The sequence below is a fragment of the Electrona antarctica genome, assembly GCF_951216825.1.
Source record: "Electrona antarctica genome assembly, contig: scaffold_313, whole genome shotgun sequence".
NCBI lineage: Eukaryota > Metazoa > Chordata > Actinopteri > Myctophiformes > Myctophidae > Electrona > Electrona antarctica.
In genome coordinates, this window is record NW_027638035.1 from 144,545 (window position 1) to 160,532 (window position 15,988).

Below are 15,988 nucleotides of genomic sequence, written 5' to 3' on the forward strand. Positions count from 1 at the left end.
CTCGTTGGGTCGTGTGCATGTAGCGTCAGTGCCCAGCAGCACCCGTCGCGTCCGTGTAAATCAATTGACCAAGGTATGTTACAACAAAGGCTTACACATTGTAGTCTGTTGCATTTAGTATGATTTAGAGTTGTAGAAACTGTTGGTGCTGTTCTAGAAACTGTTGGTGCTGTTGTGGGGCTACAGAGCAGACTACACAAGGACCCAGTGTCCACACACACTATTTAACAGAACACAGGTATGAGTCTCACACTTCAATGTGGATTATGGTGGCATGCGAAAGGTAGCCCTTTGGCATGCAACCACCTTATGTCATACTTTTAATACACATATTTATTATGATGGGGAATTAATATTGTTTCTGTATTTCATGGTAGAACAATGTCAGACCGGATCTAGCCCGTCTCCGGACCCCCCGGGTTGAGCTCCTTTGGACCCCTACGACGTAGGGTCCGGTCTCACCGGATTCAAGCGACATGGGACGCAATCTGACTTTCCCTGACTTAGCCCTGTGCTGCGGTGTGGGTGTCACGCTGACATATTCCAAACGAAGCATATGAACGCTATAGGGGACAACGAACCATCTGACCCCCCCCGCGAACGGCTCAGAAGCCGTTAAGTATTTTTAATGTTTGTACGACCGTTTTGCCAGCTCTGAAATTCTCTCTTCGGTCCCTCCTTGTTGACATCTCGGTTGGCTAGCTGCGCCTACGAGGCGCGTAGGGAGGCGCTGCTAGCCAACCGAGATGCCGAGAGGCGGTACAATGGGATGTCAACAAGAGAGAATTTCAGAGCTGGCAAAACGGTCGTACAAACATTAAAAATACTTAACGGCTTCTGAGCCGTTCGCGGGGGGGGTCAGATGGTTCGTTGTCTCCTATAGCGTTCATATGCTTCGTTTGGAATATGTCAGCGTGACACCCACACCGCAGCACAGGGCTAAGTCAGGGAAAGTCAGATTGCGTCCCATGTCGCTTGAATCCGGTGAGAAGGAACCCTACATAAAGTCATCAAAATGTCAGAAACTTTAACGTAGGGTTCCGAAAGGAGCAAGACCGGATCCAGACCTGGCTAGCCTGAATCCTGCCTGCTGGGTATAAGTGCCTTGGGCCTAGGAGGTAGGAAGATAGGCTTGCCAGTATATGTTTATATTATAATGAGTACTTATGATGGGTGCTCGGTGTCTAATTGCTCTGTTGTATATTGCAGGCTGAACTGGTGACACAGAGTGGTCAGCAGACAGCCATTGCTCTTTTCCTCAGTTTTATTTTGTTTTTAATTGTTTCCATGCTCTTCAGTGCCTCCAGTATTTTATATAACCTTATTGAAGGAAACCTCCTGTACTGTATATTTTACTGAATGACCGTTGTTACCCCCCTTCACACACACAGAGGCATACATACAGCAAATGTCTGCTTGCTTTTTAGTCTACTAAGCAATGCTTAGTTTTTTATTTATTAGTCCTTATTGGTCGCGTTACTAAACGTTCCTGTTCTCCCTTTGAGCTTCTTAGTAGTGGGTACTGTATTTATGAGCATTGTATGTCTGTCATGTTTTTTTGTTGTTGTGTATTGTTTTGTTACTGGCAGAGCTGTGTCACTTGTTTTGCCTCTTGTCTTGGCCAGTTCACACTTGTAAAAGACTTCAGTCTCAATGTGGTTTTTACTGGTTAAATAAAGGTTAAATAAATTGCCTAAAACACTCACATTCCAGGTGACTAAAATGTGACTAAATTAAAACTATTCAAGGGACTGAAATGAGTTTGCTGCCAAAAACACAACACTGCATGATGTCACCTCCGTTCTTTATTTCCCCAGAGAGCAGAAACGGTCCCCACAGGTCAGGTCAAAGGTCATTCCGACTGACAGACAGACACTCGGTCAGACACTCAGCGAGTCACTTGATTGATTCATTTACAAACACAGCGCGGCACCGAGTGCCGCGCTACGAGCTTGTAGGTCTGCTATTTTTGGGGGCCACTGTCTGTCTGTCTGTCTGTCTAACAATCTGTCTTGTCTGTCTGTCTGTCTGTCTGTCTGTCTAAAATAGCAGACCTACAAGCGCGTAGAGCGGCACTCGTCTGCTATTTGGGGGCCACTGTCTGTCTGTCTAAAATAGCAGATCTACAAGCTCGTAAGTGCCGCGCTACGAGCTTGTAGGTCTGCTATTTTGGGGGCCACTGTCTGTCTGTCTGTCTGTCTGTCTGTCTGTCTAACAATCTGTCTTGTCTGTCTGTCTGTTTAAAATAGCAGACCTACAAGCTCGTACGAGCTTGTAGGTCTGCTATTTTTGGGGGCCACTGTCTGTCTGTCTGTCTGTCTGTCTGTCTGACAGTCTAAAATAGCAGACCTACAAGCTCGTAGCGCGCCACTTGTAGGTCTGCTATTTTTTTTAAATAGCAGACCTACAAGCTCGTAGCGCGCCACTTGTTGGTCTGCTATTAAATAGCAGACCTACAAGCTCGTAGCGCGCCACTTAGGTCTGCTATTTTTGAAAAATAGCAGACCTACAAGCTCGTAGCGCGCCACTTGTAGGTCTGCTATTAAATAGCAGACCTACAAGCTCGTAGCGCGCCACTTAGGTCTGCTATTTTTGAAAAATAGCAGACCTACAAGCTCGTAGCGCGCCACTCGGTGGCGCGCTATGAGCTTGTAGATCTGCTATTTTTCAATTGCTAAAGCATACATAATGCTAACATGCATCAAACCATTGTGATGTTGCATTACCTACATTTACTGGGGACCCCCTGGACAACCACCAATGGCCCCTGGGGGTCACCGGACCCCAAATTGAGAAGCACTGGCATACATTCTAAGCATTTATGCTCAGTTAGCTTTTATAAATGTCACTTTAAACGTGAAAACCGACTGCGCTGCTGTCTAGTCGTGTTCAAACCATTGTGATGATGCATTACCTACGTTTACTGGGGACCCCCTGGACAACCCCCAAGGGCCCCTGGGGGTCACCGGACCCCAAATTCAGAAGCACTGGCATACATTCTAAGCATTTATGCTCAGTTAGCTTTTATAAATGTCACTTTAAACGTGAAAACCGACTGTGCTGCTGTCTAGTCGTGTGCAAACCATTGTGATGTTGCATTACCTACGTTTACTGGGGACCCCCTGGAAATCCCCCAAGGGCCCCAGGGGGTCCACGGACCCCGAATTGAGAAGCACTGGTATACATTCTAAGCATTTATGCTCAGTTAGCTTTCATAAATGTCACTTTAAATGTGAAAACAGACTGCGCTGCTGTCTAGTCGTGTTCAAACCATTGTGATGATGCATTACCTACGTTTACTGGGGACCCCCTGGACAACCCCCAAGGGCCCCTGGGGGTCACCGGACCCCAAATTGAGAAGCACTGGCATACATTCTAAGCATTTATGCTCAGTTAGCTTTTATAAATGTCACTTTAAACGTGAAAACCGACTGCGCTGCTGTCTAGTCGTGTTCAAACCATTGTGATGATGCATTACCTACGTTTACTGGGGACCCCCTGGACAACCCCCAAGGGCCCCTGGGGGTCACCTGACCCCGAATTGAGAAGCACTGACATACATTCTAAGCATTTATGCTCAGTTAGCTTTTATAAATGTCACTTTAAACGTGAAAACAGACTGCGCTGCTGTCTAGTCGTGTTCAAACCATTGTGATGATGCATTACCTACGTTTACTGGGGACCCCCTGGACAACCCCCAAGGGCCCCTGGGGGTCACCGGACCCCAAATTGAGAAGCACTGGTATAGATTCTAAACAATTTTATTCAGTCAGCTTTTATAAATTACATTTTAAACGTGAAAACAGTCTCTTGTTATAGATATTATAGTTGTAGTTAAAGTACACAGTGTGAATGTCCCTTAACATAACACCAATGCTGAATAGTACTAGGGAGAACATGATAGTATCCGTCCATAGACTGGCCTCTGGTGACCAGATAGGAGCATTACTGCATCTACATTAAGGACAAGTATACAGCCTACTGTACATCCTCAGGGTTCATTGATATAATCTCTGTCTAAAATAGCAGATCTACAAGCTCGGTAGCGCGGCACCGATTGCCGCGCTACGAGTTTGTAGGTCTGCTATTTTTGGGGGCCACTGTCTGTCTGTCTGTCTGTCTAAAATAGCAGACCTACAAGCTCGTAGCGCGGCACCGATTGCCGCGCTACGAGCTTGTAGGTCTGCTATTTTTGAAAAGTCGTGAAAATATTTATTTCAGAAAACTGGAGGATTTAGAAGATTTTTTTTTAACTTTTGAGGTCAGGCCTAAATGGGTTTTGTATGAATAATCTAAATCTCCAAAGTCACTTGTAAGTTGTAACTAAAGCTGTCAAATAATTGTAGTGGAGTAAAAAGCACAATATTTGCCTCTGAGTTGTTCATTTATGTGTTAATGTGTGTGTGCTGTGTTGTGGACAGGTTGTGTTAATGTGTGTGTGCTGTGTTGTGGACAGGTTGTGTGTTAATGTGTGTGTGCTGTGTTGTGGACAGGTTGTGTGTGTCTGTGCTGGCAGTGGATCGTTTTGGGGACAGCGGCGTAGAGGCAGCTTATGGCATCTTTGACGGTGACCGCAATGAGGAAGTGCCTCGACTACTGCAGTGCACCATGGGAGATGTGCTATCCGAGGAATTACAGCACTCCAGTGTGGACAGCGTGTACATGTGCAATACCTTTCTCACCTCACACAGGTTGGATTATCTAATAAATACACTGGTTCTCAGAGTAGGCTCCGGGGACCCGGGTTTCAGGGCATCCACAGCAAAATAAGGAACAGTGTTAAAATCTTAAACTTAAACCTATTTTAGTATTTGGCTATTTGAAAATAGACCATCTACAAGCTTACGTGTCGCAATGTGACATGTTGTGAGCTTGTAAATCTGCTATTTTCAATATACGGTGAAAATGGCCTGAGGCAAAATACATATCTATTGTGTCAATCTAATATATTGCGTAAATTTGAATTGAAAAACTATTTAGACTATATTTGCCATCAGTACATCAACAGTGTTTGCAATTAACAAACGGATCATTGTGCTGCCGCTGCTGTGTTGATTTATAGGTTGCGAACAGCTGCTTTAGGGCTCTGAAGCGTGTGTGTGTGTGTGTGTGTGTGTGTGTGTTTGTATGGTACAGGAAACTAGGCATGGCTGGGCAGAAGCTGGGAGCCTCTGCCTTGCTGTGTTACATCCACCACGAGCCTTTAGGGGAGCCAGGAGGCGTGTTCAGCCTGACCGTGGCTAACGTGGGCACCTGCCAGGCAGTGCTGTGCCGAGACGGCCAGCCTCTAGTCCTCTCTAAGGTCCTCAGCCTGGAGAGCAGTGCCGAGGAGATGGAGAGGGTTAAACTAGCCAAAGCCATCATCACAGAGGTACTAGTTATTGCAAATTTCAAAAATAGTGAAGATAGCTCATCTACAAGCTCACAGCGCATCGCGATGCAACTTGTAGATCAGCTATTACAACTCTGTGCCAATCAATAGCACACTTTCCTGACCTCTGACCACGGCATTGCACCATTTGTAAGATATTGATTCTAATTAGAAGTTGTGTAGTGATTTTTACAGTGTACCGAATGACTATACATAACCAGCCAGCTTCATTACAAGAGTTTAGTAATCTCATCAAGGCTCAACTCATAATACACTCATAATATTATGAGTTTTGCACTTTATGCTCCTCTCTTTTCTCTATCTTCACTGCAATGAGGAGCCTTTAGGCACAACCACGTGTTTCACCCACCTTACTTGTAATGTGATGTGACAATAAAGATTGATTCTGATTCTGACTAATACGTTGCCTATAAAACATGTTTTTTGAGGATAGAAAAATCACACATGTCTTCTTGAGACATTATGAAAATATTGACTGGTTGGAAACTCTTTATACTTTTCCAGATGCAACACTTTAGGATGAAACCCTACATGTACTAGACTGTGTTCTACTCATGTTTACATGTTCATCTCTGTTCTTAATGTTTGCAGGACAACAAGGTGAGCGGAGTGACGTGTTGCTCGCGCCTGCTGGGCTGCTCTTATCTCTCTCCGTGGGTGCTGCCCAAGCCCTGGGTGCACACCGAGCCCCTCTGTCCCCAAGACCAGTTCCTGATCCTGGGCAACCGGGCGCTGTTCCAGAGGGTCTCCTACCACGAGGCCGTGCGTACCGTTCAGACCGTGCGCGACCCGCGCGCCGCCGCCAAGAAGCTCTGCTCCCTGGCCCAGAGCTACGGCTGCAAGGACAACATCGGCGCCGTGGTGGTGTCTCTGCACATCGGCGAGGACAGCTGCACCTGTGAGCCGCCGCTCTCTGCCGCCGGCACTGAGCCCCGAGGAGGGGGGCCGACCACGGCGTGCCCCGCCACCGCCTTACCGGCCGCCGTGATGATTCTCGGCCCCGCCACTGCCGAGCCGGTCACTCCCTCGTGCAGCACCGCCGTCGTCGTGTCCGAGTTCAACAGCGAGACGTCGGCCTCCGAGGTGGGCAGCGAAGCAGGTTCCACTGCCTCCGATGAGCAAACCTCCTCACAAGGTTAGTAAAGTTTAGAATCCGTTTTTTTTATTTTTTTCCTATGCACAGCTTTGTGTGTGTGTGTTTGTAGCACGGAATATGATGATTTGATTGGCTGAGCACGGAATGTGATGTATGATGATATATGATGGCAAGAGCGCCCCTCACTTCACACAAGTGTAATTTTGTATTTAGTTTTCACTTTTTTTGTTTTTCAATTTCAGTTAGTGTTTATAGTTCGTTTTTTAATTAGTTTTATGCTTTAGCTATTAAAAAATAGCAGATCTACAAGCTCATAGCGCGCCACCGAGTGGCGCGCTATGAACTTGTAGGTCTGCTATTTTTGAAAAATCGTAAAAATGCGGCACAAATCTTTGAATAGGTATATATATTCTTTCAGAGCGAACGTTTTTTTTTATTTCGACGTCAGGCCTAAATGGGTTAAAATGGGTGACATGCTCCTTCTTTAACCAGTGTATGATAGTAACCCTGCCTCCTCAGGCCCCGTGCACCGCCCAGAGAGACGCTGCAGCCTGCATCCCGCTGCCACCACCACGCTGTCTGGCGTCATGGTGCCCGGCTCGGCCGGGGCGGGGGGGCCTCACCCCGTCTTGTTCCAGCGGCAGCCCTCCAGTGCCACCTTCTCCAGTAACCACTCTGACAACGGGCTGGACAGCGACGACGAATTACCACTTGAAGGTGTGATCTCCAACGGCAGCAAGCTAGAGGTGGAGGTACTGTTGGACACTGGACCGATCCCAGAGTATTCTGTAGTACTGGACTGATCCCAGAGTATTCTGTTGATCTCGTTATTACGACACTAGTTGTTTAAGCATAGCGTGGGATACTGTAATTACTGTGATTGGGTGTGTCTTGTTTGTGCGTAGTGCAGGTTACTGTAAAGGGTGTGCTGTCGTAGTGCAGGTTACTGTAAAGGGTGTGCTGTCGTAGTGCAGGTTACTGTAAAGGGTGTGCTGTCGTAGTGCAGGTTACTGTAAAAGGTGTGCTGTCGTATGCTGTCATTCATTGTTGATGGCATTTTAAGCGTTAACCATCAAAAAGGGTGTGCTTTAACTGCTGGCCACTGAATTTCCCCTGCGGGATCGATAAAGGTCTCTGTCTGTCTGTCTGTCTGTCTGTCTGTCTGTCTGTCTGTCTCTCTCTCTTTATCTATCTAGGTTGACATCCATTGCTGTGCGTTCCAGCTGCGTTCTGGGCCCCCCGCCGTGAACCCCAAAGACGTTGACATGGAGAAGCGGGGTTGTGACTATCCCAACGGTAAGACGCGCAGGCAGACCAGCGTGGTGGTGTCTGCGACCAACGGCTGCCTCCTGGCCGTCTGCGGCCGAGAGATGTCGGACCTGAAGAAGTCACCGTCCACGTCCAGCCTCTTTGGCAAGAAGCTGTCCAACGGCTCCGTGGTTGCCCCTCAGGTAGCCCTGTCACAATTACCCAGTGGTGTGTGGGAAAGTACTCAAATGTGTTGCTTAAGTAAAAGTATCAATACTGCAATGTGGAACTGCTCCGTTACAAGTAAAAGTTCGGAATTCAAAATGTACTTTATTAAAAGTACGAAAGTATTGGCATCAAAATGTACTTAAAGTACCAAAAGTAGAAAGTACTCACTATGCAGAATGTCCCATTTCAAGTTTCCAAATGTATACAAATATTTTGAAAATAGCAGATCTAGAAGCTCACTGTGAGTTTGTAGATCGTCTATTTTCAAATGGCCGAAATGTATAGAGCTGAAGTGTTTAATATATGTTTTATAATAATAATCTAGTTATTGAAATAATTATAATAATATTCTTTTTAATAAAAAATAGTTTTCAAATGAATGTAAAAGTACAATATTTGCCTCTGTGATGTAGTGGAGTAGAAGTAAAAGTATTGGAAATTCCTCAACATTTTACTTAAGTAAAAGTAGGGTACTTTCGATCACATGATCTCCTCATCGCAAATTGTTTGGGATGACAGACTCGTTTCCATTTCATCTGTATAAATTAGTCTGTGGAGAAATGCATCGCTAGCCTGGCTAATAAGCCAGACTAATATCACACAACACTGTCGCGGTATATCAGTCTGGGCTGGCTCCTCTTGGATTTCATTTCCCGGGGAACATTTTCTCTTTGACGCAATTGGTCAGAGCTACTGTCAGTCAAAGGTCTCAAGCATTGAACGTCACTGTACCAAAGCCCGCCTATATTGCATACCGTGTCCCGATTGGTCCGACCTGTTCTCTGCTGTAGGAAAGAGGCGTGCTACTGAGCCTCGCCAGACCGTAATCCGCTGGTAGGCAACTTTTTTTTGCCAACGGCTGATTCGGTCTGGTTTATTAACCAGGCTAATGCATCGCATCATGTGCTTATAATTTAGATCATCTATTTCCGCCATTTTTGATTGAAGTATTAAATGATCAAACAGAAAAGTAATTTTCTGTTACTAGGCAAACTGAAAAGACATTTTCAACTATATATGTATTTTTTATACTATATTTTTATGCCAAAAACACTTAAATTGTTACTCGCATCAATGGATTATTTAGGGACATAAACATTTGATCGTCAACTAAACTGTCATCATGATGACAACCCTACCCTCAGGACAGCCATAACGCCATCGAGGTGGCCCTGGAGGCTCCCAAAAAGAAGTCGGGCTACTTCACTGCCCCGGCCCAGCAGGACCCAGAGGATCAACTGATTGTGCCCCCGAGTCTGGAGCAGGATGTCCGGGAGCAGCTGAGAGGCCAGACCCCTGTGGTCTTGGGTCCCCCGGTGCCGTCCACTCCCCCTTCCATTAGAGACCTGGTGTGGGACCACCCGCACCCTCCTGCTGCTCCCATGCTCCATCAGCACAACCACACCTCCATGCTGGCCCCCTCTGCAGGCCCCACTCACATTCTACAGCAGGAGGTGTACGACACTGCCCTCTAGTAGGAGAGCCAGAGTAACGCACCAAATGCCATGGCAAAAGGAGGCAGAAAGGAGGTCTCTCTGTGGGATATTCAAATTGGAGTTGCCATTCAGACCAGACATGGTAGATGTGTTGTGACGTTTGACAGATGGAAAAGCGATTGATGTCCGTCAGCACGTCGTTCTAAGCTAGCGAGTTGTCTGAATGGGGTTGAATCTGGTGGAACTGTGTGAGCGGGGCGGCGTCGGCGGCACAACTCGTGACAAGAGGTTGTGGAAAGAAATTCATGTTCCAAAGGACGAATAATAAGCCCCATGCCTGAACTGGAATACCTCATGAATTTAACATTGCAGAACACGTCAGCAACATTTCCCTTTACTCGGAAGGTCTAGCAATCAAATTGCTATCCTGAATTGGGATGATCACTCTAATGATCTCCTCTCGAGGGGTCCGTCCGGCGGTCTTTCAGGTCCAGGAGGAAAATCCCTGTGAAGAAAAGGTGAAAAAGTGCCTACTGCGGATGAATCAGCCCAGACCAGAGCGTGTTGACATTCCCAGCTGTAAGAGAAAAGCTACTGTGGGATTGTTCAACGATTCCATTCAGTAGGCCTATGTGGTGAACCCTATGTATAGGATGTGATCCATCTTCAAAATGACGTTTTTTTTTAACTAAGGCCTAATTCATGCGCTGTCGTGTGCAGAGAACGGCTGGGAATGGCAGGGAACGGCCGAGAATAGCAGGCCTTCATTAGCAGACCTTGTATGTCGGCTGTCCTCGACATGCGACACCGTCGTGCAACCAAGTATGAATCGGGCTTTAGTCTGTTGAATTTAGGCACTGGTTCACGTGGATGTTTCGCTAGAGAGGACATTAATTTTGAATTGTTGCCAAAAATAATTGTAAGAACTTAATTTTCATAACCGTGTAAAGCCAACACTGTAATTTGAGATGGTGTGTGATTAATTATTGTCCTCACAAATTGCATGGGAAAACAAAAGGTTCAATTCCAATGGATTATGTTGTCATCAGAGAATCAAATGAAGATCTAGGAAGTGTGGAAGAGTCATTTGAACAAAACAATTATCAAAGTACTGTACGCAATGAGGGCAAGGCTGGATTTATTTAGAGACATGTAAAATAAACATACTTTATATGTATGTACCGTATGTTATGAAATGTCAGTGTACTCTGCTGGTACATAGATGACAAATTCTAGTCAACACACACTGTTTTTGTTTCTCTTTTGAGGCTGCTACCCAAGTACCCATTGACATTTGTTATCTCAACTAAAATAATCTTAACGGGCGCATTCAGTTTTGTTTGTGTGACAAACTAACTACAGCAGTGACAACTATGACAAGCCATAATTTATCTATCTCAGTGGGTCTTTTTTTTAATTCTTTTGACTGTTTTACTGGCTAGCATATCATCTACAGATCCACAGCAAGTTAAACGTATGGTCTGTCGGTCTTGTTTTATGCAGGAAAGTGTTGTGTGGTAGGATCTGGTCCCTAGAGGTAGCGTGACCCAAATGGGAGAATGCCAGTCCAGGACAATAGGTGGGTGTGATTTTTGTGTTGCTGTTGTTGTCTTAGAACAAACGACAGCATTCATAATAATTGGGACAGTCTATGTCTCCCACACAAGGTTTATTATGCCTTGTTTAAACCCATTAAAACCAGGAAAAGCATCCGTGTCATTTTAGATTTTAAACCCTTTAACCATTATTTTATACTTTGGCTATTCAAAAATAGCAGATATACAAGCTCATAGCACGTCACGTTGTGCCATGCTATGAGCTTGTAGATCTGCTATTTTTGAATCTGGAACATTTGTGCAAATCTTTGAATATATATATATTTTTTAAAGTGAACATTTTTAACTCAAATCTTTGCTTCTGGGGGTCCCTGGAACAAAATATTTTGAGATGGGTGTCCGCGGCCAAATTCATATAATTTGGGGGGTCCTTGACATGAAAAGGTTTGAGAACCAATAACATAGAAACTAGGATTTAGAACAGCGGTTCCCAAAGTGGGGTCCGGGGACCCCCAGGGGTCCTTGAGGGAGTTCAAGGGGGTTCCCATCTAAATGATGGTTTGGAACCATCATCAAGTCTAAAGGTACTGCATCCTCTGCCGCCGTGTGTTTGCCAAGTATAGGTGATGAACAATGGAATGCAGGTTACAGTGTTCATTGGTTTGTCAAACACCATCGTGCAGTTCTAGAAACCCCTGTCTAGCCATTCCTTTAAACCTTGCCTTGTGCCAAAACAGAGATTGTAGGGAGGCCAAACATGTATAATTACTAGTGTCATTTATTGCTCCATCTAGATACTATTTGGTTATTGGTGCTGCTGCATTCAGTAGCTGCATCTTCCAATTGGATCTTCCAATGTTCCCATATCGCCTTAAAGAAGCACTACTACTATTCTATGTTATACTGTCTCCTTGTCTCTTCGTGACTTGCATCAGTGGTAAATAGAGGGAGGACAAGAAACAAAGAAATACCAACCTACCCTTTTAATCTGTATTCATTAGACTGGAATGATCGGTCAAATATTTACCCATTGATAGATTCATTACTCAATTTTGCCATTACTTTTTTCATTTAAAAGATATATGTTCAAAGCACTTTGTAAAACAAATGAAAACATTTGTTGTGGGCTATTATTTTTGCTAACTTCCCCCAGGATAGGCATGCTGGGGACGTTCAAGTGGTTAACACGAGAATCTTAGCATCAGCACCATAAACAACATACCGTAATTGGGCCTTTATAACGTTGATATACCTGGGCTACGGTACAGGTATAAGCCAACAGCATATTGCCTTTGTGATCACTCTCTTCCCAATTGTTATTTGGAAGTCTTTGTGTCATTATTGATTATACTGTAGTATTTTTCCTAAGGTGACAAACTACTTAGATAATTCCTTTAGAAAAGTACAGAGCGCCTTAGTTGCTGGAACTAAGGGATCTTGGAAGAAGATTTTGTATGTCTGTGTGCGTGCGTGCGCACGTGCATGTATGTGCATGAGTCTGGATCCAATCTTTGAAAATGCTGCACCTGTCAGCATCCAAACTTTGTGCAGGCTTCCAGTAGGCCGAGGTCCTAGAATGGTAAATAAATGGTCCTAGGAAGACAACGCAACCCAAACATATTCAAAGTGTCCTAATGGTGGTGCTATAATAGCCCACTTTATATTTTTGGCCGAAAACTGTAGAAGGTCACAGTACAACCAAAAATTTGTTTTTTTTCCTGGATTCCCTGGCTCATGTAGCAACTGTCCATATAGTAAGTCCATTTCTTCAGAATACACACATTTTTCTACTACTAAATTTACAGATTTTGTCCAAAACTCTCACGTGACCCGCCCCGCCCGCCGTGCAATAATTGAGCTGAAAATCTTGTCCCGTCGGCCCGGGACAAGATTTCGATCTTTCAAATCGGCGCGGGCCGGCCCGGTTGCCGGCCCGCCCGTACATCACTAGTACATACATGTGCTTAAGTGTAGACCTTTTCTGTACATTCTACACTGGGATGTTGGAGATAGAGCTTTGGGACAGATGCTAATGTTTAAAAAATGTTTGCACACATTTGACATTTTCATACTGCATTTTTAAGTTGGGACGAGGGTTTTTCTTTATTAATTCCTGAAATGGAATGGGCCTTTTTGTTTGACTTATTGCATACAGGATACTGTTGTAAGGCACTAAAGTATGAAGACTTGATGACTTCCCTCATACAGATATGCAAAGCAAACAGGATGGAAATTATATAGTAACTGATGGTGTGCCTGTGTGAATGTGCGTCTATGCGTTTTGTGCAAACATTTTGCATTTATGTGAGTTTTGTTAAGGATCTACAGACCATTAGTCAGGTTCAATTGTGCATTTGTGTGTACATTCTCTCCCACTCTTCCATGGTTTAATAGAAACAAAACACTTAACCCATTATGTTATACTTTAGCTATTGAAAAATAGCAGATCTACAAGCTCATAGCGCGCCACCGAGTGGCGCGCTACGAGCTTGTAGGTCTGCTATTTTTGAAAAATCGTGAAAATGTGGCACAGATCTTTGAATATAATATTCTTTCAGAAAACGTTTTGTTTATTTCGACGTCAGGCCTAAATGGGTTAAATATCCTTACAGTTAGTATACATACTGTAGAGCCAGAGGGAGCACAGGGTACAGTGAAGTCCAATGTTTTTGATAATAGGATTGATTCCCTTTAATTCTCTAGTGGACAAGACACCATACATACAAGCGTATGCATATGATATAACCATTCCCAACCTGTGAGGATATTGCAAGTGGGCCCTCAAAATTCACTATGGTTTTATTGATATTACAGTACGGAAAAGTCCTTCTGCACACCTACAAAGGACAGGTGCGTCGGATAACAGGAACTGATGGGTAGAAAAAAGAGAATCCCGCACACTGTCTTCACCACACAGGTTGGTTTTTATTGCAACGTTTCGGTCGTCAGACCTTCATCAGGCATAAATGAAGGTCTGACGACCGAAATGTTGCAATAAAAACCAACCTAAGTGAAGACAGTGTGCGGGATTCTCTTTTTTCATTGATATTACAGTACAATAACAAAGAAATCTTTTAAATCTTGACAAATGTGTTTTCATAGTGATACCAAATAAACAAAAACGTAATAAGTAGTACACAATCGATACATTAAAATAAACATGTTCTGAAAATGCACACGGCCCAAAACATCTGATCATAATAGGTGGTCAGATGGGTGGGCCATGTGCACCTTCAAGATTTTCTAGTGGGCCCAGATCCACAAGAGGTTGAGAATCGCTTGGCTGAGTAAAAGGCTGTCAGTGTTTTTCAAATTGCCAATTCATCCTTTCCACTATAAGATGCTTATTTTTCCTTCTTTCTTTTTTTAGATGCTGCCTGTGTTGTGGTATTGTGTGTGTGTGTATGTGTGTGTGTGTGTGTGTGTGTGTGACGTGTGTGTGTGCATGCATGCATGTGTGTGTTAAGAGATGTTAGACTAAATGCACACATACAAGTATGCATGCATGCTCTTATGCATTATGGAATGAATGTTGTTGAGTGGTTCTGGTGAAAGAGAGACTGGTAGAGGATGTTCCAGTTGTTTGACATTATGACCAAAGTAACCATGTTTAACCCTCACTGTTCCTTTCTGTACATTATTTTCTAGAAATGCTTGAATATTTTATCTCAATGCCAAGAAGCTGATGTTTATTTTTGTACTTCATTGTTTCATGCAAATTTATATTTCCTTCTCCATTACAGAATTTTAAATGATAGGGATTGTATGGTACATTGTTACACATTATTGTACTTTTAAGGTACTAATTATTGCTGTATTTAATGTTTAAAGCATGCCCTATATACTGTAAATCAATACAATACAATACATACAGTACATACAAAATGTGATTTGTACAAAATGGAGCATATCTAATATTATTTTATTTTAGCATGCAGAATACTGCAAAAAAAATCATGTTAAATGTTTATTCATCAGTTGATAATTGTTTTATTTAGGAATAGGACTAACAATGAGCACTTTTGCTGTCTGTCAGCCAGAATCGTACTCCTTTAAACCGTTTTATTTAAAAAGCTGCTATGTCTAGTTTGGAGCAGAAAGCTGTATTTTTAATTAACCTTAAGCCAAGTAGCAATAAAGATTTATACTGTGAAATGCTATGTTATTAATTTTGTCCATTGTTTATTTTGTACACCTTTCCGATGAGCTCATTTCATTCTGACCCCTCCACGAAAAGGCCTCGTTGTCCTGAACCCTTATCTATCATTTATACATTATGGATCAATAGTGTGGACTTAGACTGTTATTCGTCTGTGGCATTAATGTCCTTACAAAAGGAGCTTTTTTTTGTGGAGTAAAATACCATATATTCTCAGTGTTCTTTGCCGTTTACTCTGTGAGAAGATTTCTCCAATAATTTTAGTCAATATGCACAAGTTAGTTTTCATAAAACATGATTTTGTTTTATATCCCTTTACATACAGAAAACAGGTGTGTTGGTTCATAATGACAACATTTTGAATAGAATGATGTCTGGAATAATATCAAATGTGTAAAATAAATTTAGCTGACAGTGTTGAGACCATTAAATGCACCTTAACCCATTTTGGACTGCGGTCGATTAAAAAAAGGGCTTCAAAATCCTATTTTTTTCCTGAAAAACCCATGTTTCTATATCAGTGGTGCTCAACCTTTTTCATGTCAAGGACCCCCAGAATTATCTCTATTGGGCCACGGACCCCCCATCTCAAAATATGTAGTTCCAGGGACGCCCCAGAAGCAAATATTTTAGTTAAAAATCTGAAATATATATTCAATGATTTGCGCCACATTATAACGATTTTTCAAAAATAGCAGACCTACAAGCTCGTAGCGCGCCACTCGGTGGCGCACTATGAGCTTGTAGATCTGCTATTTTTCAATAGCTAAATTATAACAATGTTTAAAACACCAAAAGGGGTTCCCGCCCCAAAATGGGTTAAGAACCATGTTATTATCACTGCTGTTGTGGCTCTACTGGCTCAACGGCCAG

The 15,988-nt window shown here is 43.5% G+C and overlaps 1 protein-coding gene across 1 annotated transcript; it reads left to right on the plus strand.

Moving 5' to 3' along the window:
- Positions 1-1,789: 1,789 nt before the first annotated feature.
- On the plus strand, positions 1,790-8,262 carry LOC306918442 (PH domain leucine-rich repeat-containing protein phosphatase 2-like; the record flags this gene model as incomplete). The annotated part of the gene is made up of 6 exons (XM_079531345.1): positions 1,790-1,839; positions 4,494-4,691; positions 5,137-5,371; positions 5,984-6,527; positions 7,008-7,240; positions 7,685-8,262. The coding sequence occupies 6 exons, from the start codon at positions 1,790-1,792 to the stop codon at positions 8,105-8,107; spliced, it is 1,683 nt and encodes a 560-aa protein (XP_079387471.1). The 3' UTR covers positions 8,108-8,262.
- Positions 8,263-15,988: the final 7,726 nt, after the last annotated feature.